The sequence below is a fragment of the Bos grunniens genome, chromosome 28 (genome assembly GCF_055505025.1).
Source record: "Bos grunniens cultivar Pamir isolate PY7600 chromosome 28, Bosgru_T2T1.0, whole genome shotgun sequence".
Classification (NCBI taxonomy): domain Eukaryota; kingdom Metazoa; phylum Chordata; class Mammalia; order Artiodactyla; family Bovidae; genus Bos; species Bos grunniens.
Genome location: NC_141192.1, coordinates 12,582,594 through 12,606,808, shown reverse-complemented (window position 1 = coordinate 12,606,808; position 24,215 = coordinate 12,582,594). Strand labels below are relative to the sequence as shown.

Genomic DNA, 24,215 nt, shown 5'->3' with positions numbered 1-24,215 from the left:
TGAGAAATGAGGTCAGGATGAATGGGGAGAAAAAAATATGGATTGTCTGTAAAGAGTGTGCCTCCTCTGGGCAGATCCATGGGGCCTACTTAAATAACAGGCCACATGGGTGGGGGAAAGCCGCAAAGAAGCCACATGTGCTCAGCTGACGAAAATTGCCTAGAAAGATATGGCAACATTTAGGTCTGTTGGTATGTTGTTAGCAGGGTCAGGCTGGAAAGCTAAAATGGACAGACTACCTGAGGACCTGATGGAAGCTGGGAAGAAGCAAGGGGCAGCCAGGTGGTTCCACCTACCAATTTTCTCTTAGCTGTGTATAACTTGCTCTTTTCCCAAACATTCTTGGTTAGGGAGATATGAGTAGGAAAGTGAAATGATATTTTTATTATAAGACCTTGCCTTTCCTTAGGTTCATGGAGAAAGACCATAACAAACAAAAACAGCCAGTCTCCATCTGACTCATCAGCCCCTCAGCCAGGGCCATGGTGTGCCTAAGACGGCCAAGAAAGGAAGTGCTCTGCCCATCATTAGGTGCGGCTGAGCCAGGGGGAATTCCTCCTGAAGGTGCTGCAGTGGGCCATGGCTGACCCTCCATTCACTCCATTCCAAGGAACTGGTCCAAGCTGGCCACAGACATTCCAGTGCCCTTGCCTGGGACCAGGTTAGGTCAGCTCATCTCCAAACAAGAGGGCTGTTAAAAGTGGATGCTGAGACCCATCCTCAGAGCTTTTGAAGCCCAAGAACGTGCATTTCTATCATCTATCTGGGTGCTGCTGGTCCAAGGACCACACTGCATGAGTGGTGGTTTGGGCACAGACAAGAGATGGGGACTGGGGACTGTGCTGAAGACCTTCTGGGAAAGTCTTCTTTGCCCATCAGGAGACACAAGAGGAGATGACCTCCTTCGTCCTCTGGGCCACTAGGGATGATAGAGACATTCTTTTATCTGCTCTATCTACTGCAGTAGCCACTAGCCACAGGTGCTACAGAACACCTGCGATGTGGCTAGTGTGTCTACTGAAACTAGCGATTTAAATTTCATTTCACATTAATTCACTGGAATTTAAATAGCCACGCGTGGCTAGCAGTTCCCACAATGAGCACTGCTGCCCAGGACGCTGTCAGGTCCAGATGCGACGGCTGCCCCTGCCATCAGCGTGAGGGAAGACGCCACACAGAGGCCCACAAAGTCACACGTGTACTCAGCCCACTCTCAGCACCTTTACCACGCGAGATCACACATTTCTCTCGTCTAAGGCAGTATGAATAGGTATTCCGTACTGCTGCAGCCAAAAGCCTTCTGGCCAATACAGCCATGGGGACACTGAGGTCAGCCTGCAGAGAAATGGGGCTACTCGCCCCAAGGTCAATGCTGACTCTATGCAGAAAAGCAGAGGAGGAGAACTTGGCTACTGGGGAACTAGAGAGGTTTTGACCTGAAGGGATGCACGCAGATCTTGAGCATCCAAGACTGGGCACAGACAGTGACATACAACACAACACTGCTCTCTGCTGGCTGCCAACACGTATCCAGGGACACTGGGGAGCCTCCATCCCAAGGGCCAGCTGGTGGGTCACTGACATGATGCTTCTTCAAAGTATACAAAGGTCCAGCCGCACAAAAAAAAACTTCCTACTCATGCCTGAAATCCCACCATTAACAATAACTGCTGTGGTTTAAGCACTCTCTCTCTCTAGAATCTCCTTTTAAAATCCAAATGCTCCTAGGAAAGGCAACACTTCGATGTGAATGGGTTGGTCAGATGCTACTTAGATCACTGTACCTTTTTCCCAAGGGAAATACGGAGCTGGAAAAGGGTGGGGCAAGAGAGGTGCGCTCAGAGCTCAACCAGCTCAGTTTAAAAAAAACCCATCTTACCACCGCCCCACTCAACCTGACTGCCCCACCATGCACTTCCTGAAAGCCAGTCCCATGTTCAAAATCCCCACAACTCCACCACCACCCAAAGCAGGCAGGGCAAAGTGAACTATGGTCCCAGCAGAGTTCTCCCTGAACCCTAAGGAGGATGTGGGGACCTCTGAGGGGCTGAGCTTTGCCTCACAGATGGATGCTAAAGTCCTCATTCCCAGTAAACGTGAATGTGATCTTATTAGGAAATACAGTCCTTACAGATGATCTAGTTAAGATCATACTAGAGTAGGGCAGGTCCCAAAACTAATGTGAATGGTGTCCTGTTTTTAAAAGAAAATTTGGAGACACATCCAGAGAGAGAACACCATGTGAAGATGGATGCAGAGACTAGAGTGATGCACCTACAAGCCAAGGATGATCTGAGATCACCAACACACCACCAGAAGGAAAGCAGCCTGGAAAGACCCATTCCCGGTGTCCTCGAGGGCACGTGGCCTTGCCAACACCTTCATCTCAAGACTCTGGCCTCCAGAATTTGGACAGAGTCAAGTTCTCTAGTGTAAGCCACTCAGTTTATGGTGCTTTGCTAGGACAGCCCTAGAAAATGAAGACAATCTTCCCTCTGGTACCCCTCTCATCACTCTGACCTTACTTACTGTGTCTACTCACCTGACTATCGCCCCAGTAGACCCTAAGATCCATGAGCACAAGGGCTGCATCTGCCTACTCACCACTATATCGTAAGCCCACTTCTGCCACCCCAGAAGTGAGGCCTTTCCCTGGCTAGTTCCAGACTCTCAGACACGAGACATTCCCTCTCTGAGTGTCCATTTCCCCATTTGTGTACTGCAGGAAAAGGAAAGAACTGGACCAGAGGACACCTATGAGCCCTTCCGACTCAAAACCACCAGGACTCACCACCGAAGGTGTCAAGGTCAGACCAGGACACAGAGCCACACCTGGGTGTTACACGCAGGACAGGTGGGACACAGGGACAGGCCACGGAGATGCGGGAAGACTGGAAGACTATGACAACTTCCCTCCCCTGAGACATCTCCAATGACAGCAGGGACAGCCTCCCTCTACGGCTTCTGGAACCCACGTGCAGAGACACACACCCCGATTCAGCATGAACTGGCGACTCCTGCCCTCAAGGCAATACTCACTCCCTGTGGGCTGTTCCTGCTCACAAAGGACAGTTCCCAAAGGGGTCGGTCTCCTGGACAGTGGGCACCAAGTGCTACGAGGCCGGGGGCTGAGGGCAGGGGACAACAGGCTCTCTGAGAAGTCCTGTGCCCTGACAAAGTGGAGAAATAGTGAATGGGTACCTCCCCACCACGTACGCCCCTGCTAACAGCAGAGTTCTGCCTCCTCCTGGAAGAGGTCGTGCCGATGAGCGAACAGGCGAATAGAGATGACTGCACGAGGGAGGTGACGGCCAACTTCCCACCCACGTACCCAGCGCTGCCCCGGCTCGGCCCTAGCCCCCCGCCTCCCTGAGGTCCTCCGGAAAGGAGGGGTCCCCAGGAAGGAGGTACTCACCCACACTGCTGAGTGAGCTGCTGCTCTCCGAGTCTGAGGGCATGATGGACAAGACGCTGTAGGTGGAGCCTGCAGGCAGAAAGAGGGGCCGTTTGTTACTGATCCCAAAGGGCTCACTTGTCTACACTCCAAACCACTGTCAGACCAACTGACTTCAGTGGGTGCCAGGCTGAGAACCAGCACCACACCAAGCACTAGACATCAGAATCACGGGCCGGGCAGGGGAGACGTGGTCGACAGGGTCTTGTCTGCGGTGTTTCGGCCCCAGCTTCCGCCTCACCTTTGGCCACCTTCTGAGTGATCTCTGCATGGCAGAGGACAGCTTAGAGTCAGTCAGCTGGCTTCTTGTCAGGACATCTGGGAAAAGGCTTACTTAGCAAGGGAGCCACACACCCAGGGTGACAAGGGGCCTGGGGATTTCCTACAGGTTTGTATCAGGGTGATTCTGGCTTCCATATAGAGAGTAACAGAGCCTAAGTGAGCATCTGTGAGGCTTTTGTTCTTCATGCCAGACTGTTCTGCTCTTAGGTTCTAACTGTATTCAAGCTCAGTCCTTAATAATTTAGTCAGTGGCTGCCCCCTTAGTAAAAGTTATTCATAAAATTATGAGCAATTACACAGTCACCAAAGCTGGGGGATAACAAGTTTTTTCAAGGGCGGGGGGGTTGACAACTTGTTGACTCCTAGTGGCAGACACATAACCACCATGGTTTGCTTTGAATTCAAATATCTTCAAAGCCAGGATGTTACCTGCCTGGTATCAGGAAAAACGTCTGGGTCAAGAAATCCAGATCTGAGCCCAGCTCTTATCCACATGTGAGTAGCTGGCCAGTGGCCTCGGTTTTCTGGATCTCTGTTTCTCAAGTCTGTAACATGAAGGGGTTCAACCAGACGGCTCAGAAGGTCCTTTCCCCTGACGCATTTCAGAGATAACGTTTCCCATGATGAACAGAAACAAAGGTGTGCTTTGCTTACCAAGACTACAGATGACACAAAAGCAAGAGGGTGGGCGAATCAACCCAGAGATTGAATGGGAGTTGAAAAAAGCACAACATGCAGAGATGGTGCGTCAAATAAAACAAGACAATGGGAAGAATGCAATGTTTTGTTCTTGGAACCGAAAGAACGACACAATGAAGGCGTGTGTGCACTGGGCAAAGTGGGTGAGCCAGAGATGAGATTTTTGCAATAAAGCCTTTAAATGAGCCCTAGGGCTTTGGTGTCAGAAAGCAACCAAGAATTAATGAGACCTTGGACTCCAGGATCAAAAATGCAGGGTCAAATCTAAGAGGTTCTCTCCCATCTCAACTGTTGACTAGCTACTCTACACCTGCACACCCTCAGAAGGGAAAGAAAAGGGACAAAGACATGGAGTGAGCAGGGGAGAAGGAGAAGAGCAAGGAAACTCACGGATGAGGGGACGAAAAGGTGCACCAGGGGACAGGGAAGACCCCGAAAGGATGGGGAAGACGTGGAGGGGAAAGATGAAGACCACACACAGAGGGCAGGGCAACGAACAGCCCCAGCGTGCCCACCAGAGAGAGACGAAAGGAGAGAGGGGGAAAGAGAGAAAATTAGAAAAGAGGGACTTCGATAATGGCAAGCAGTGCAACAGTGCCCTGCGGCAGCCAATGGCCTCATTATCACATTTTCTGAGAATCTCTGGAGAACCTCTGGGCACGTAGCACGGATGGAAGAGGCTTGCTTGGGAAGTAGAAAGGACCACCCAAAGGGATTCAACTTGTTCAACTGGCCTCCAACAGCACACCTGAAACAGCTGCTGGATGCAGGGCAGGGTGGCCTAACGGTCAGTACTGCCTCGGTCTGAGAAGACCCAGGTGCTGAGAAGACAACACATGCATTCACTCCGTGCCCACCTGGCAGGGATATCATAGGTGGGCTCTGCACATCCTCTGAAGGGAGACAGAACCAGAAAACGCCCGGCAACACAGCAAGTCATCTATCAATCCTACTAAAAAATATGTAAGCGATGTTCAGTGAGCTATATCCTGCATTTCAAATTCTCACAGCATTCCTCTTCCCCTATCATAAACATCAAGCATGACATAAAGATCTATGAAATAAGTCAGGTGCAATGCAGTCAATCCATGGGTGTCTTCAAAAACCAAGAATACAACAGCATGCCTATCTGCTAAACTCAACTGCTATTTTCTTAATTTTTTTTTTTTTTGCTGCCATGGGGGGCAGGGGGTGGTTAAAAGGGTTAGGGAGTAATATACCAAACCAGCCGGTATGTTGGAGTACTGTTTTCAAAAGACAGCTACTCAGATAAAGCAGGCACCGCTACACCATCCCGCTCACACCTCAGAGATGTGAGCTCAGCCCAGCCCTGCTTATGACACCACAGGCTGTGCTCTGGTGATGCTCCTTGCAGAACGCTGTGCCTCTTTCTCATTATTGGCATCAGCAGCGGCCCATCTTCCAGTAAACTGCCCCTCCCCTGCAGATTGTCTCTCTCCTCCCCCATGGTGAGTTTCCACTGTTAATTAAACTTGGCAGACACCCTTCTCTCTCTCCTCCCACCTTCCCCCCTGGCTGGGAGGAGTCAATTGGCCAACCAACACACTCTGTTCCTCTTCCTTGCCCCCTGTGTCCTGACCTGATGGGGCTGTGGGGCCTGACCCGGGAGCAGTATGACATCTTTATCTGCATCTCCGGGCATTACCTCCCCCGAGCCGGCTGGCAGGGCTCCTGGGAGCCAGTGCTGGGGCTGCCAGGGGACGATGAAAATTGGACAAGGTCCAGTTTCTACAATGTTCCCAGGGCCTTAGACGTCATTCGGGGGGGAAAAAAGGTCCGAAGACGACACTGTCTTGGTCATGCTTTGTCTCTGTGGCTATTGTTGTCTTTAAAAGCCTGTGTGGTCGGGACTGTCGGGAAAAGGCAAAAGGAGTCACTTTCCTCCAAAGTCACGCGGTGTCTTTGCTAAGCGATGGCTTCCGAGGGGTGAGACAGACGTCACCTACCCCTGGGATTTCACAATCCATTCTGGAGGCCAACAGGGGTCCCATCTCACTGTGCACGCTCCCCTGCCCCGCAAAGCCCCTCACCCTTGGCCATGTGAGCAGGTAGGAGTTCCCTTGAAGGCACCTGCACCCCCCGCCCGCCCACCCCAAACCCAAAGGCACACCCTCCACCTCTCAGAGAGGTCTGGATGAACGAGGGCCAGCTTCCCACACCGCTACTGCCTCCACCGCCTCCCCCTCCACCCCCACAGAACAGCAAGGCACGGACACTCCGGACGGTTGCCACAAACTCAGACAAGCCAGTGCAGAGGTCCTGAGAGGACCCGGAGAAAGTCGCATGATCATGAGAGTTCCAGAGGAGAGCAGAGTGGGAGCCAGGTTCTCATGGCCGTGTGGAGCAGAGTGATGATACAAGGGGTTCCCTGCACAGCAGTTACCTGGGGAACCAGTCAAGGTGCAGGCTCTGGCTGGGGAGACCTGGGGTGGGGCCTGAGACTCTGCATTTCTAACACGCCTGCAGGGAGTGAGGTCCACAGCGGGACTGAAAGCAAGGCTGACCCGAGTCAGCAGGCAGGCAGGGACGTGTGTGGGAGCCAGGCAGAAGCCCTGGGAGAGAGCCGGCAGACGGGGCTGGCCTGGGCCACAGGCATTGTCTGCGTCCTTCCCCAGAGGCCGCAATGCTAATTGTATTTACTCTGTGACTCAGCCCCACTGGGTCACAGAGACCACTTCAAAAGAACTTCCAGTAAAATCACCCAAGCGGTAACAGAACGCCCAGCCCTCCGAGGCCCCCTCCTGGGGCCTGTGCACCTCCCCCCGCCCTCCCGCCCGCCCCCCCCAGAACACACCCCTCCATTCACCTGGGGCTTGTAAAGGCCCCCGGTGACTCACGCTTCCTCCCCAAGAAACCGAGAACCGAAGGGGTTTGCTCCAGCCTCCAGCGGCAGGCAGAGTCCTCTCAATGCTCCAGCCTGAGGCGCCGAGCGACACAGCTCTGGGCTCTGGGAGGACATGCACCTCCCCCAGCACCCAGGAAGCAAGCCGCTCTTCCCTGGGGGCTCTGCGACAGGGCGGGAAGGATCACCACCAGGCCACCTGTCCCAGCCCAGAACCCTCCCTCCGGCTCAGAGCTGACCACCCACGGATGGCCGGCCGAGGGCAACCAGTCACTCTCACGCCCACCTGCGTCCGACAGTCCTGGCACACGGCTAAGCCCTGTGAGCCTGACACTGGGCTGGGTTTAAGAGACAGAAGAGAAGCCAGGGGCTCAAGAGGCGACTTGCCTGCTGAGAGTCTATGGAAGGCCCTTCCCCTCTCTGAGCCTGGGGCCCATCTGCAAACCCAAGGGAGCAGTGACCAGAAGACTGACGGTACCTTCAGCCTGGGTTCAACTCCCAGCTCTGCCCCTTAGTGGCTGTGTACCCTCAGCCTCTCACTGCCTCCACGTGCGCGTCTGTAAAATGGGACGAGAGGAGTACTAACCTCACAGAGTATCAACTGAGTTAATGTGAAAAGGCCGTGACACAGCGCTTGGCCCCGCCAGCGCCCCGAGGGTCGGCTGCTGCTCCTGCAGTCAAACCAGACCTTCCAACCCCGCTGTCCTCAATCCTTGGGTTACCCATAAGGAAAGCTGTCTGCCAGGGTGACAGGGCTGAACAGTCCACAATGACAAACTGCTGGGCTGCAGAGCACTAATAATAACAACACCAGTCATAATAACAGCAGCAGCTGATACTGAGCCCTGTAAGCGCTGGGATGTACTAAACTCTGCATGTATTCTCTCAGTGAATTCCCACACTAACCCTGAGGTTGTCATCACACCTGCAATGACAGAGGAGAAAACAAAGGGTTACAACAATGAAGTCACTTGCTTAAGGTCATGGGGTGAACAGGATACAAACCCAGACAGTCCAGCTCAACATCTGTGCTCCTGACCCCTAGTCACAACACTGCTGCCCAGCTCTAAAGGTCTGGCAGTCCGGGGAGACTTCATGGAGGAAGGAGCCTGGAGGCTGGTGGACTTGGACAAGCACCAAGAAGCCAGTCAGCCTGGAGGAGACGTAGGCAGAACCCACCCCTCTGTGTATGTGAGAAGTCTCAGAGCAGGGCTGCCCCTGTCCAGGGCCTCACAGTTTGGAATCCCCCAGAGAGGGCTTGTGCCTTCCGAGCCAGACACTGTGAGCTGAGCGGGGCCTGGGGACTAGAAGTGAGAGGAAGGAAAGAGGGGTGAGCTGTGGCTTATGGCCCTGACACTTGCTACTCCTTCCTCCCATCCCATGTCCAGACCGTGCTGGGTGCTGAGACACTTGACTCCCTGAACTGTAGGTATGAGAAGGAGGCAGGCAGGTGAAAGTGCTGTGTGCTGAGCCTGCCTCCGTTGCTTCTAAGGACCTCGGGAGCTGCTGGGAGGGTGAGCGCCTCTGGCTGCTGAGAAGCCCCGTTGCAGAACCACAGTTCAGTGCAGCTATGCCCCTCCCTAGGGCCTCAGCTTCCTCCTCCTTTAACAACAGGGCCCCAGATTGTAAATGCGGAGACCCACGGTTGGAGGCCGACAAGTCCAGACATTTCAGGAGATAGGGAGTGACTGGGGCCCGGGAATGGAGCAGCCATGGAGCCTGGCACATTGATCAAGAAAGTCCTGCTTCAGGTACCCGACATGCCCACCTCCAGGGGGGAAAGCACCTTCTCCCTGCCATACACGAGAAGGCTGGTGCCTCCTGGCCAGGCTGGGTGACAGGTGTCACCTGACCTAGAAAGCCCAGGAAGTGGCCCAAAGCAGGATCTGGATGGCTTAAGGAAGGGAGGCTGGGCTGGTCATCATTTCCACCCTAGAGGGTAGGGAGGAGACCGAGACAGACTTCAAGAGTCTCCTACTAAAACGCAATGATGTAATGGGGCGTGTTCATTATCAATGAGCACAGCCACACCTGATGGGCCCCCCGAAACAAAGAACACAGACGAGAGAGTGGAGAAGGGCCGGCTGCGGAGTCACTGCTCTACTGCCCTCACCAGAGCTCATGCCCCTAAGTCAGCAGCCAAGAGGACACACCGAGGTGGGACAGGAAATAGTGCGGCACAGGCAGCCAAGCTTCCACTGCGCTGCAGCCAGACACGGCACAGTGAGCGCGTGCGCCCTGGAATAAACTGATCAGCACCAGGAGTCCAACAGACCAGCACCCTCCTCTGTCTGGCCTGTGACTGAGTGGCATGTGCTGCCCTCCACCACAACCTTGCACCGGACGTTGTTGGTACAAGGACAGGCCCTGGGCCCACACGCCCTGAGCTCACACTTGCCACCTACCAGCAGTGTGACCGTAAGCAAGCTGCTTCCACTTTCTGCCCTTCATTTCCTGGTTGATGAAATAGGAAGAATTCTGGGCTGTGAGAACTGAATGAGGAAAGGTAAAGCCCTGGGGACGGAGCCAGGCACACAGACACGTGCTCCACAAACGTTAGTTCCCATTCTTGTTACCTGGCTCTCAGCCTTGAGTGTCCGCTCCCGATACCTGAATCTGGCCCTGCTATGCCTTTGTTTTCTTCCCCTCGGTATAAGGAGGCCTCCCACCCCCTTCCATCATTCTGCCCAGCTATGGCCAATTCCAAGCCTTTCCAGCCTCACTTGACGATCTCTTGTCCTCTGAATCAGACAGAACAAGACAGAGTGTTCACTGTGTGCTGGGCATCACACCAGGCCACGCTCCAACCTTCCCATGACCCTCACCTGCACATATATGGGCATCGGTCAGCCCTTCAAGAGAGATGGAATAATGGTGCTCTGCACAGACACCATCCCTTAGAAGGCATGCCTGCCCTGGGAACACAAAGCCCACTGCTTCACCAAATGCTTAGTGAACAAACTGGGGATGCAGCAGAGAATAAGACAGAGAGTCCCTGCCCTCATGGTGTTCAAAGGAGTGCGGATAGGAGAGAAATAACTCAACAAGTCAATGCAAACTGCATTAGGTAGTAAGTGCTATGAAGAAAATTATACCAGGGTAAAATGGAGGGTGAGTGGGGTAGGGCAGGGAGGCGGCTATGGTGGGACAAGGGTCAGGGGAGGTCTCTCTGGGATGTCACATCTGAACAGAGACCTGAAGGAGTCTGGAGGAAGCTGAGTGCTGGAGAAGACTGTTCCAGGTAGAGGAACAGCAAGTGCAAAGGCCCTGGGCTCAGACCAGGAAGTGGGGAAGGACATGACACCCCAGGCTGGACAGGTCAGGGACACTCAGTCCAGAGGCCAGAGACGGTCATTACAAAGGAAAGGTCTTGTCTTCATCAGCAACGAGTTGCCATTCGCCCCTCTCTTCCTGAAGCATTGACACCTCTCCCTTGCATGCTTTGTGTGGTGCCTTGGCTATTACTGACCACCAAGGCAGCTCAGTCTGGGTCCCCAGGACTCTGAGATCAAGGAGGAAAACCACTTACCCTCCCACCACCCCAACAGCCCTGCTGAGTTTGAACCTACTGAGACACCTGCCACAGGGATGGGAGGTACAAAGTGACCGCACAGGAGCAGAAGCTGGATGGACCTGGGCTTTCCCACTCTGGCCATACACTCAGGAACACCAAACAGCCAAAACAATCTTGGAAAAGAAGAGTAGAGCTGGAGGACTCACACTTCTTGACTGGGGACAAAGCTGCAGAAATCAGAACAGTGTGGTACTGGCTTAAAGGCAGACATATAAACTAATAGAACAGAACACAGAGCCCAGAAACTAACCTTTGCATAATGGTCGAGTAATTTTTGACAGGTGCTGAAAGACCATCCAATGAGGAAAGAAGAGTGTCTTCAAGAAATGATGCTGGGAAAACTTGATATCCACATGTAAAAGGAAGAATTTGGACCCTTTCCTAATACCATATACAAAAATTAACTCAAAAGGAATCAAAGTCTTAAAGATAAGGGCTAAAACTAGAGAACTTTTAGCAAATGTCAAGATACTGAATTTGGCAGGGATTTCTTGGAAATGACACCAGAGACATAGCAACAAAAGAAAAAACAGACATACTGGACTTCATGAAATTTTTTAAAATGGTAAATGGAAAAACACTGTCAACAGAGTAAAAAGGCAACACACAGAATCAGAGAAAATATTTGCAAATCACATATCTGATAGGAAATTAGTATCAGTATGTGAATGCTAAATCACTTCAGTTGTGTCCAACTCTTTGCAACCCTATGGACTGTAGCCTGCCAGGCTCCTCTGTCCATGGGATTCTCTAGGCAAGAATACTGGAGTGGGGTGTCATGCCCTTCCAACCTAAGGATTTAACCTGTGTCTCTTATATCTCCTGCACTGGCAGGCGGATTCTTTTCCACTAGCACCACCTAGGAAGCCCCAGAACAGAGAACTCCTAAAACTCAACAACAGAAAATGCTCAGAATTAGGCATGACTTGATAGACATTTCTCCAAAAAGATATACAAATAGCCAACAGTTACATGAAAAGATGTTCAACATCCCTAGCCATTAGGGAAATACAAATCAAACCACAATGAGAAGCTACCTCATATCGCTTAGGATGGCTACTATAAAAAAATAAAATAGGAAGTCTTGGTACAGATGTGGAAAAACTGGATCCCTTATGTACTACTGGTAGGAATGGAAAATGGTAGAACCACTGTGGAAACTAGTATGGTGGTGTCACAGAAAATCAAAAATAGTACTACTATATGATCCAACATATCCATCTTGGGCATCTACCCCAAAACACTGAAATGAGGGTCTCAAAGACGTGATCCTACACCCATGGTCATAGTAGCATTATTCACAAAGGTACACCTGAAATGTATAAGCAATACGAGTGTCTACTGATGCATGAAATGATAAGCAAAATGTGGTATATACATACAATACAATATTACTCAACCTTAAAAAGGCAAGCGATTTGGGTGTCTTCTATAACATGGATGAATTCTAAGGACATTATGCTAAGTGAAATAAGCCAGTCACAGAGACACAAAAAAAGTGTTTGGTTCCATTTCTATGAAGTACTTAGAGCAGTCAAAACTGTAGAGAAAGCAGAATAGTGGCTGCCAGGGTGAGAGGGGAAAAAGGGAGTCACTATTTAACGGGTGTAGTTTTCGTCTTGCAGGATGCAAACAGTTTTGGAGGGGGATGGCAGGGATGGCAGCACACTATGAATGTTTTTATTAATAACATTGATGGGTAAGATGGTAAATTCTAGGTTTACTTTCCCACATCAGAAAAACTGGTAGCAAAAAGCAAAATAAATGAAAAACAGTGGGGGCGAAGGGGGGGTGGCACAGAAGCCACCTTTATCTCCCTCCCTCTCCATTAAAATAATCCAAAATCTTTGGGGCTTCAGGGTGATCCAAACCCCACTAAGCATCACAAAATCCTACAACTTTGATCCAGTAAAGCCCCAGTCCCTCAGTCCTGGAAGTCAAGAACACAGCGAGCTTCTGAGCACAGGAGTAAGACAGCAGGGATGAGCGTCAGGACAATGTCTCCAGCACTTGTGATCAGTGTGGATGGAAAGAGGAAGGCCTGGAAGTAAAGAGAACAGTTAGGATGCTCCTGCAAGAGCTCCCCTGAACCACTGGTCAGGAGTGCGAGCTGAGCAGGGACACAGAGACTGCAGAGGGGAGGACAGGCTAGGATGAAGAAACTGTGGGTGGGGAGAAGTGGAGCGTGATACTGGGTCGGGATGAACGTACTGGAAGGTACTTCAGTTAACAGGGGCAGAGGACTGAAGAAGGCTGGTGAAGAGAGATGAGGAGACCCTGCTGAGGCTCAGGCTGAATGAACGTGCTAAAGGAAGTCTCTGCGGAGGTCCCCTGCTGCTGACAGTCAGAAAGTGGAGCTGGGGAGCCAAGTTCGAGCTAACACAGTCACCCCGTAGAGCGTGGAGGATATGAGTGACCAGCCTAGAGTGGCTCACTGGCAATGTGAAGGCCTTGGGTGAGAAAAAAGCGAGGGGAAGGGGAAGGTCAGATCTAAGACTTCCTAAATAGTACCCACGCAGGAAGTATTGTTCCAAGCACTGTGTTGTTGGTGAAGTCACTAAGTCATGTCTGACTCTATTGCAACCCCATGGACGGTAGCCCACCAGGCTCCCCTGTCCATGAGATGTCCCAGGCAAGAATACTGGAGTGAGTTGCCATTTCCTTCTCCAGGGGATCTTCCTGATCCAGGGATGGAATCCAAGTCTCCTATTTGGCAGGTAGATTCTTTACCACTGAGTCACCTGAGAAGCTTACTGTTCTAAGCACATACAGGACAAAATCCTAGGACATGTGAACTGTGGGGACAGGAGAAGGAATACAAATCTCAGAAAGAGACACGGAAAGACTACTTGGGGAAACAGGCGGAATAAGAGAATTACGCCTTCCCGAAGGCAGTGGGGTAGAGTGGTCGGAGGGGCTGGCCTGCCATGCCAAATGCTAGGCTAGGACACAGAGCACAAACATTTGATTCGGTCATCTGGAGGTCAGTGATGTTCTGCTAATGAAGTATGGCTATTGATTGGCTTTGGTTTCTCCACCAAAACTGCCGGGCTTGGATTAGAACAGAAAAGGCAAGAGGTTCATCATGAAAGAACTGCCATGTCTTGTGACAACTGCCTGCTGTGCTTAAGGAGCGTGAGGCTACACCTGTGCTTAGGAAAGGAGCCCAGGATGGGTCAGTGATGTCTGCCAAGGCCAAGACCAGGAGGTATGTAGGCATTGCTCCTGATCTGTGTTGTTCCTAAGGGCCAGTCCACCAACAGAAACACTATTTCAAGGTTCCCAGCTCTTAGCAAGCTTACTACAATCAATCACTGACGAGAATTAACTCTCAAATCCAATCTGTTTCTCCAACATTCTTTAAATGCCCAGGACCTAAAGGGCCCTCAGGGAAAATAAAAGGACAATGATCTCATCTATTCTTTGCTTGAGGCTCTGAGAAACAACAGTATAGAGAAGAGTGTGGCCCTCCAGGGGTCTCCCAGAGGTCCTGCCCCAAGTAAGCAGCTGTCCCACCCAAGAGCCCTGGGACACTTTGCATGCCTTTTCCTCTTGGATAAGGTGACATCACCCAGAGAGATTCACACTTATTTGCACAATGCTTTTATGGATTTTGAAAGGACCTTCAGAAGAAGATGAAAGGAGTCCATTTAAACCACAGGGACATTTTACAAAGTTTTACAAAAAGGACAGCTACATGTACTCACCTGCACGAATCTGCTCAGGTACCAAATACTGAAGCTGAAGTGCCAATACTTTGGCCACCTGATGTGAAGAGCCAACTCATTAGAAAAGACCCTGATGCTGGGAAAGATTGAGGGCAGGAGGAGAAGGGGACAACAGAAGTCAAGATGGTTGTATGGCATCACTGACTCAATGGACATGAGTTCGAACCAGTTCCGGGAGATGGTGAAGGACAGGGAAGCCTGGTGTGCTGCAGTCCATGGGGTCGCAAAGAGTTGGACACAACTGAGCAGGCTAAACAACCACCACCAGATGCTGTCACACCCCAAACAGGGGAGAGGACTTGGGCTGCGACCCACTGCATGAACACACTCAAGCAGTGTTCTCCTTTTGCCAGCCATCTCCTGCACCCCGCCACAGATAAAGGTGAAACATCAAGAGCATCCTTTTCCCTAGAATCTTGCAACAAAGCCTTCCATCATGTTCCAGTTTCTAACCTATAATTTCATCAAATCCAGCGTTCACATTTACCTTAAACCTGAGTACATAACCAATCACCTACTCCAAAGCCCAGAAAATGGGCCCATGGCCACTCTTTCCTCAAATGAAGAAATAAGAGTTCCCCCTACACCCTACCCCAGGCAAAATCTGGCCACACACAATCTACGAATTGTCCCCATTCAGCCCCAGGAAATGGGGGAGGTATGATCACTGAAGGATTTTAGGTTTGGAGATGGATGGCAGGGATAGTAGCACACTATGAATGTTTTTATTGATAATATTGACGGTTAAGATGGTAAATTCTAGGTTTACTTTACCACATCAGAAAAACTGGTAGCAAAAAGCAAAACAAATGAAAAACAGTGGAGGGGGGTGGGGAAGGCACCTTTATCTCCCTCCCTCTCCTGTGATCCAAACCCCACCAAGCATCACATAATCCTACAATGACTTTGATCCCGGAAAGCCCCAGCACCTCAGTCCTGGAAGTCAAGAACGCCCCAGGCTTCTGAGAAGGGGGAGGAGATCACAAAAGTATTTCAAATGCACAAATGTGGGTTACCTTTCACACACAAAGGCAATCCTCAAGAGACAAAGTTGATCGTGATAACAAAAGAAGGTATTTCACTTTTCTTGTGCAAGGAGAAGGAAAAAAAAAAATCCACATCCACAACCACAGAGTGTTGCAAATGAAACCAAAGCACACCAGTCCCCAGAGACCTCAGGGTCCTCCCAGCTCCTGGCACACTGGCTACCTGCAGGGAACCCTGACGGCACACGCACTCAGGGTCCTTGAGTCAATGGGAATCCCCGTGCTAGCGTCACTGTGCTGTGCCTGCCATGCCCGGCCCCAGCACAAGGCCAATGCTTAGTTAAAGCTTGAAGAGTAACAGCTGGATCCTTGTTCTCAGTTGCACTTCAGCCTCCTCAGAGCTTACGGGGCCCCTATGCCACCCAGCCTTGACCTTCTACAGATGTCCAGAGGAGACACACGGAGCCAGGTGACGTGGCGAACTGGAGACAGTGCCAAGGCCAGCTTCAGGGTCCCTCATCACTACAGAACCACACATAATAGAAATAATCTGCAAAGGGCTGAATTGTGTTCCCTCTGAAATTCAAATGTCAAAGTCCTAACTCCCCAGAATCGCAGCATGTGACTCTGTTTAGAGATGGGGTCTTCAAAGAGGAAATCCAATTAATACCAGGTCAGTAGGGTGGGCCCTAATCTTTCTAAGAAGAGGAAATTTGGACATAGACAAGTGCACACACACAGAAGAAAGACCCTTGAGGATACAGAGAGAAGATGGCTGTCTATAAGCCAATGCAAGAGACAGGTCTCACAAGAAACCAGCCCTGCTGACACCCTGATCAGGAACTTGCAGTCGCCAGGACTGTGAGACAATAGACGCCCATCGACTGAGCCCCCAAGTCTGTGGTACTTTGTTACAGCAGCCCTTCCACACTCATCCAGTTGCTACCGTGCCAGGCTTTGCACAGCCCTATCTAACACAGACATTGTCCACAGTGAAAGCCATGGAAAACTGTCAAATGAATCCTTTATCCTGGGTTTCCCTGGTGGTCGAGCAGTTAAGAATCCACCTGCCAATGCACAGGACACGGGATCAGTCCTTGGTTGGGGAAAGTCCCACATGCCAAGGAGCAAACAAGCCCAGGAACCACAACCGCTGAAGCTTGAGAGACTGGAGTGTGTACTCCACAAGAGAAGCCATCACAAGAAGTCCATGCACCAGAACGAAGAGTAGTTCCCCTGCCGCAACTAGAGCAAGCCCACATGCGGCAATGAAGACTCAGCACAGCCAAAAATAAATAAATCTTCTTTATAAAAATGCTATCCTACTTAAAACTCACACACTCCAGAAAAGGGATACTGCTATTAGCCTCAATTTATAGACAAGGTTCCTGTAGCTCAGAAAGATGGAGCCAGACATAGATTATTCAGCTAGACTTGGAACAAATGTCCCCAGTTCTGGGCCCTGCACCTTTACCCCTGAGCTGCCTCTAAGCCAAACCCTGCTCCCTCTGCCTGTCCCCCACCCACTCAGCAGCTCCAGTATTATCCCAGAATGGCCCTGCCCACCCGGACCACCAGTGACCACCATCTGAGACCACTGCCTTCCTCGTCACCCTCAGGCCTCCCAACAGCCACTTAAGGAAACTCTGTTGTCTACCATGAATAGTTCTGGTGTCTTTTTTTCTTTTTTAAATGAATACTGTTTTCATCATCAGGAAAAAAAATATTCAAAAAGTTAACACTGTTAATGAATTCTATAGACTCTTCAGCCTGTGTGCAAATAAATAAATGATCAAAAGGAATATCTTTGGAAACACAATTAAGAATAAAAAGGGGGAAAAAAATAAAAGCAACCTTTGCCAGTGTCCCATCAGCCAAGATGAGATAAGGGACTCACGGGGCAAAAAGAAGACCGTCACGGCCAATAACCCTAGTCAGCCCATCTCCCGAAAACATCTATTTTTAAAAGCATGTTCCATTTCATCACATTTCAGAAAAACAAAGAAGAGACCTTGAGGGGCAGACAGGCAGGCTCCAAAGAGAAATGCAGCACGCTCACAGCTCACAGCAGCGGTGTGGTCGCCCGTGGCCAGACAGTGATTTTCATCTGAAAAATGCGAATCTCCAGTGACAGATGGAGCTCAGATACAGAGCTACCATCAGCATGCAGCCCAACAAAGCGCCAATTTTCATATCTCCTAGGGCCTGCTGGGCCCCCAACTTCTTAGTTTAAATGGAAACTGTCAGACCAGATTTTGTGCAAACATGCGCTTTCCTTGGGGGCAAACATTCTGAGTCTACAACCTGTTCTTTCATTTTCCCAGCTTTCTGTCCATGGCAACAACATCAAAGATGAGAGAGGCGGGTGGGGAGGGCTGTCAGGAGCACCAGAGAACAGAGCAAACACGAAGTGCAGAAGAGCTGGCTGAATAACCAGGAGGCGACAAGCAGCAGGCGCCTCTCTACGCTGCCCCTCGCTGTCAATCACAGGCAGACAGGGCGGGGCCGCATGGGAAGAGAGTGCCCCTTCTTCTGCAGCTCCTGCGAGGATGTACCAGTCTGTGTTAGCACAGCTTCCCTCCTGATAAGCTCCAAGGTCCTGGAGAGGGAAATGACACAACAAAATACGCGCACAAGCAAACACACACACACACAGACCCACACATACAGAACTGCTGGGGCGGGGAGAGGCGACCATGCAGACAGTGAAAGCAGAATTCCCATTGGAACAGGATTAGGTGACGGGGTTAAACGTATGACTAATATTCACAGGAAAAGCTGCTGGACACTGTTTCAGCTGCTGATACCAATTCTTCTGAACCACTTTAAAACGCCAGTCACTTTTTCATTCTAAGCTTATTCATTAGAGCCTCTTTAAACCATCTCAAAAGACAGACAGGCTTCTGCCCAAACCCACCTTCATGCCATCAGCATGCTTCAGGCAGATGGAAGGAATTCTGAGGCAGGGACATCTGTAAGGACCATTCCAGCCCCTGTTACTAAATGCATCTTCCTCTAAAGTTTCATGCACTAAAAACCTCGTTAAGCCAAGTCACCTATTACAGACCGCATTCCTCTGAGGTGTGTGGTCTTCAGGAGCCTGCATGGTGTGTCTGGGGTTTGTGTTTGGTGAGGAGTGATGGAGAGACTCCCTCAAGATAACTGAAGAAGATTTGCCAAAACTGAAACACTTCAATCTTCCAGAGTCTCATTTCCCCAGTGTGTCTGCATCTCAAGCAGACATGTCAAAACCTGGCCGTGAGGAAGGCTCACAGCCCACAGGCAACCTCCCAGACCTGGGCCTGTGCCAGGAGAGTAACCAGTGAGGTTTCTCGATACGGGCATGATAAAAACACTAGGAAACATCATTTTTAATAGCAACCAAAAAGAGAGAGCAGCAATCCCCAAAACTCTGCGTACCCCAGAAAAACAAAGAGACCTTGAGAGGCAGACAACAAAAATGGAGTCTGGGGTGGGTCTCCCAGCTCAGAGCCTGCTGCCCGGGGCCCCACCCAGCCTGGAAGCCTGTGTGCAGTCACCTCTCCCATGCTGACGGCCACTCTGTCCACTGGCTCACCACAAAGGCCACTTGTTTCCCATGAGTGCCCAGAACAGCGGCTCAACCAGTTGGCCCGGTTGGGGACTGTGGTCCTGGTGGATGGGTGGTGACAGGGCTGCTGTGACCTCAACAGACAATTAGCAAGGTAGTGTTGAGTTTCCAAGCTCTGGCAGGTCACCTACCAGGCTGGGAGAGCATATAGGAGTCAGCTTGCAGACCCAGGAAGGGGTCAGGCAGGGTCAGCTGCAGGCTATTTCAACTCCATGCCTGTCCCTCCACACTAAGCACTGCTTCCTCTGACCCTGGCTGGGGGCAGGGGGGTGTGCAGGAGAAGAGAGGTGATCACAAGGAATTTAGAACCTGTCACACAAGACCTTGCCACATGAGGTCTTGGAGCACAGGATACAGGAGGACGGCTCTCCAAGGAGGTTGTTGGAAATGTGTGGGAACATGGTTCAGTGAACATATGATAAGGAGGGCCTCTGCGGCCCCCAAGGGGGTGGGGGCCAAAGATAATGAACATCTTAAATGTGCAGGAAAATCCAAAACCCGACAGCATCCGCTGGACACTCTGAAAGTCAGATCAATTGATCTTGGCTGTTCTAACCATACCTGAATATCGCGGTTCAGTATGGTTAGAACAGCCAAGGTAGATCGTGTCCAACTCTTTGCAACCCCATGGACCATGCAGTCCATGGAATTCTCCAGGCCAGAATACTGGAGTGGGTAGCCTTTCCCTTCTTCAGAGGATCTTCCCAACCCAGGGATCGAACCCAGGTCTCTCACATTGCAGGCGGATTCTTTACCAGCTGAGCCACAAGGAAGCCCATATCTGACATTAAACCACAACAAATGTGAGAGGTGGAAAAGAGCTAAAAGCTGCAAAAAGGAAAAAAATACTAGGTCTGAAGGAACAGACGACTCACTGTCTTTACATGGCCAAATGGAGATGATGAGAAAAAGGGAAAATGTGGAGACAGTTTAGGGCCAAAACATCAAGAAGTATAACTGGCCAGAGTTACCCCAAGAAAGGCGAGCAGCTTCTCAAAGTGGGGTGCCCCCACTGCTGACACTGAGCTGCAAGAGATGGCTACTTAACCAGGGCTGCAGGGTGTCTTCAGCTAGTGGGCACTCTTGACTATGAGACCCACTCTGGTGCCTACATCCACCTGACCTACCTCCACATCCCTCACCAGTCCCTTCTTGCTATTGCCACCATCCAGGGGATACCTCTCCCAGCTCAACTGTTTCTTCCACTTCCCAACTCACCTCAAGTCTCCAGGGTCCCAGCTCTGCCACCTGCCACTGCGGACAAGGCACACAACACCTCTCTGTACCTGGTTTCCTCATCCACAATGGCTCCAGAGGATTCAGGGAATAACCAATGTCAAGGGTCTCAACAACAGAGTCATTCTGAGCTTCTGGAAACCCAGCAAGCACCACCTCCCAAAAGCACTTCCCAAGGCTCAGCTCTGTGCCATCTCCAAGCCTCCAGGAAGTCCTGGCTGCAGAATAAAGTCTGCCTTGAGGCTGGCATCCAAGGGTCTTCTTCAATGGCTGGGCCCAGCCTGCCTGCACCCTCTCCCATTGCTCTCCTCACCATGCAGGCCTCCAGCCTGGCTAATGGGCTATGCCCTCATCACTCCCTGCCCATGCCCACATATCCTACCTCCACCATCACCACCACCTCTACCAAGGTCCACACCATCCCTCCAGTGTGCACACATGCACGCTCAGTCGCTCAGTCATATCTGACTCTTTGCGACCCCATGGACTGTGGCCCGTCAGGCTTCTCTGTCCATGGGATTTCCCAGGCAAGAATACTGGAGTGGGTTGTCATTTCCTCCTCCAGGGGATCGTCCCAGTTTGAAATGGGCCCTCTCCAAGGAGCCTTCCCAGACCTCTCCATCTGGAAAGTATCTGTTCTGCTATCAGCCTGCTTACGCCTCCCTATGGTTCTAACCGACATCGAGCAGGTCTGGCTGCACCTGTGAGACTGGGTCCCAAGGCCAACATTGCGGCTGCACGGCCTGCACAGCCTCACAAGGCCCTCCACCTGGCTTCACGCTCTGCTGTTGCTGTCTTAAAATTATTGATGATTTACAAGTCAAGGGTCCTGCAATTTCACTTTGCACTGGGCTGCAAATTAAGCACCCAGTCCTGCTGAGGACTTACCAAGGAAGAGGCTTTTGGTAAGTCTGCATCCCTGCAGCAGTGCGCAGTGGCGCCTGTTACCTAGCAGGGATTCACAGGAGGAGGAAAGGGGTAAGAGTCTAGTGTCTCTGCCACCTCGGGCAGCTCATCCATACGTGTGCAGCTCACCTTTCTCCCTTCCTTCCTGATCCCCCGACACACACTCATATGCAGCAGAGCACAGAGCAGCAACTGGCCTCAGATCATGCCCTCCCATCCCCACTACACAGCACTCAACAGGACACCACAAAAAAAGTCCTTTGACTCTCTTGAAAGACAGCATCTTCAGGACACACTGGTCTGCTGAACAGCTCACCCCCTGAGAGCTTTAGGGTGCAGGACCCTGATTCAGGAGTCAACCCTGCTCTGCTGATTACCGACTGTACCACCTTGACCATGAGGTCCAGAAAGGGGGACGTGTGGACAGGCCCTCTCCAGCCTTCCCCCACCTGCCTCCCTGCCCTCCTTCAGACCTGGCTGCAGCCCTGTCCCTTCCTGCCACCTGGTTGGGTGGCAAGGGCCCACCATGACCACCTCAGCCTGCTCTCACAGTCTTTATCTGTGGTGCCCACAAGCCCCAGAGTCAGGAGAACAGGACAGACATACCCACAGGCCAGACGCGGCCTTAGGAACCAGGGAAGGTGGCCACTTCCCCTCACCAATGGACTCACCCTCCGTGCTGGCTCAGACCTACAGGAGGTCTGACACATGCCCTCAATCCCCCCTACCCCGTGACCCATAAGCAGCCTGCTGGCACTGGCACACAGCCCTAAGCCAAGCCAACTTGTGAGAAAAACTCCCTGGCCGTAAAAAACAAATGTATTTGGCCCATTATGAAAAGATAAAGATGGAGAACATAATAGAGTCCTCCCTCTTCATCTGATCTGGGGCCACGAAACAGAAAATTTCAGCTTAAACACACACTAGGTGTGTTTCAGCCCCCAAGATAACACTGTTTTCATGAAGAATCACAGAACATGTAAGACAGAGGGTAGATAAACAAGGCCCTGTTGTGTAACACAGGGAACTATATTCAGTACCTTGTAATAACCTATAAAGAAAAAGAATATGAAGAATATATGTGTGCATAACTGAATCACTGCTGTACACCAGAAACTAACAATGCTACAAATCAACTATACTTCAGTTAAAAGAAAAAGAAGGAGGCAACCCCGAAGATCAAGTAATCCAGTGTACCCATTTGACAGATGAGGAAACAGGGGCTCTAGCAGGGTCAGAACTGCCTACCTCTGAGCTCCTAAAGCCCCACCATGCTTCACTTGGACACTGCATCCGTGCACTGTATTGGCACTAGCTGTTTACAAGCCGCCTCCCACACTCCACTGTGAGTTGCTGGAGACTAGGGTGTTAACTGTTTCACCTCTGCCGATCCAGTATCACTCCCCAGGCCTGACAACCATAGGCAACTCAATAAAGAAACAAACGACCCACAGAGACATACTGAAGGCAAACAAAGCTGGGCCTGGAGCCCCAGTTCCCGTGTTACCACCTTCCCGTTCTTCTCTCAGACTGAACGCAGTAGGTGCTGCTGCGTAACTTGGGTGAAAGGACAGGAGAATGGCAGGACCCGCATGCTGTATGCGGCCGTTAGGATGCTGGCCTGCGGGTCAGACTTGTTTCCAGTCCTGCCTGTGACCACACGAACTGCCCTCTCTGAACCTTGGTTTTTTCCATTGTCAATTGAGTATGGACTGATGACAACACGCAGATGGAGCTGAGGGCACCAAAAACCCACGTCTCCCTCACCCATCAGCACACAAATTCTCCCTTAACCCTGGTAGTCAGTGAGAACAGACACCGTCAGTCCCACTGTACAGACGGGAAAACAAGATCTTGAGAGGTCATGCTGCTCTTGCAGTGCCCCCCTCCCGTGCTCACCAGGGTGCTGACAAGAGCCCCAGGCCAGGGTAGGGGCAAGAAAGGGTCCCGGGAGTGCCTGCCTCTCAGAGAGCAACACCTGCCAACCCCACATGGAGCTGGGCAGCAACTCCTGACTGTGCCCTGCTAAGTCCACAGCCAGTCCCTGGGTGCCATGGGGAAGCATCAGCTGTAGACCCCTCCATGCCGTGGACAGAAGTCCAAGGAAGGTCAGATGGCCAAGCCGAAAATACAGCCTAGAAATCACTGCTGCTGCTGCTAAGTCGCTTCAGTCGTGTCCGACTCTGTGCGACCCCATAGACGGCAGCCCACCAGGCTCCCCTGTCCCTGGGATCCTCCAGGCAAGAACACTGGAGTGGGTTGCCATTTCCTTCTCCAATGCATGAAAATGAAAAGTGAAAATGAAGTCGTTCAGTCATGTCCGACTCCTAGCGACCCCATGGACTGCAGCCTACCAGGCCCCTCCATCCATGGGATTTTCCAGACAAGAGTACTGGAGTGGGTTGCCATTGCCTTCTCCGCTAGAAGTCACAGCAGACACCATTACCTGGTTTTCTGGTTCTCCCCGGCGGAGACATTGTTAACGGCAGATGGAGTGAGAGGGCAGTTTCAGCACGTACCTGCCCCTGGACCTGAGCTGGGACATCCCCTTTTCCACTCCCCACTGTGTCCTCTTCCCAACAGAGCGATCCTGGGTCCCTCCCACAGTGGGGCTGACCTCTCTATCCTCAGGTACCAGAGCAGGTAGACAAAGCCTGTTTCTAAACCCACAGACACCAACCAAGACTTTGGTACAAGGCGCTATGGGGAAGAACACAGTCCCCATAGACAGCCATGTGTACCTGTATCCACTGCATGGTGACTGGAGTCTCCACTGCCCACTGAGAGGCTGAATCCTAGCCCACGTGTGTATGTGCACGTGTCAGGCTATCTGCTGGGGTGATCAGTAACCCCGAGGCGATACCCGTGTGAGCCCTG

The 24,215-nt window shown here is 51.3% G+C and overlaps 1 protein-coding gene across 9 annotated transcripts in view; it reads right to left on the bottom strand.

The window, feature by feature from the left end:
* DLG5 (discs large MAGUK scaffold protein 5) overlaps positions 1 to 24,215 on the bottom strand; it is a 123,659-nt gene that overhangs the window by 69,181 nt on the left and 30,263 nt on the right. For 7 of the 9 annotated variants that reach the window (XM_086381816.1, XM_086381817.1, XM_086381821.1 and 4 more), the window contains exon 2: positions 3,416 to 3,484. The exons of the other annotated variants lie outside the window; for them this stretch is intronic. In XM_086381816.1, coding sequence (XP_086237942.1) covers positions 3,416 to 3,484 — 69 coding nt within the window. The remainder of the gene's footprint in view (positions 1 to 3,415; positions 3,485 to 24,215) is intronic. 9 annotated transcript variants of the gene reach the window in all.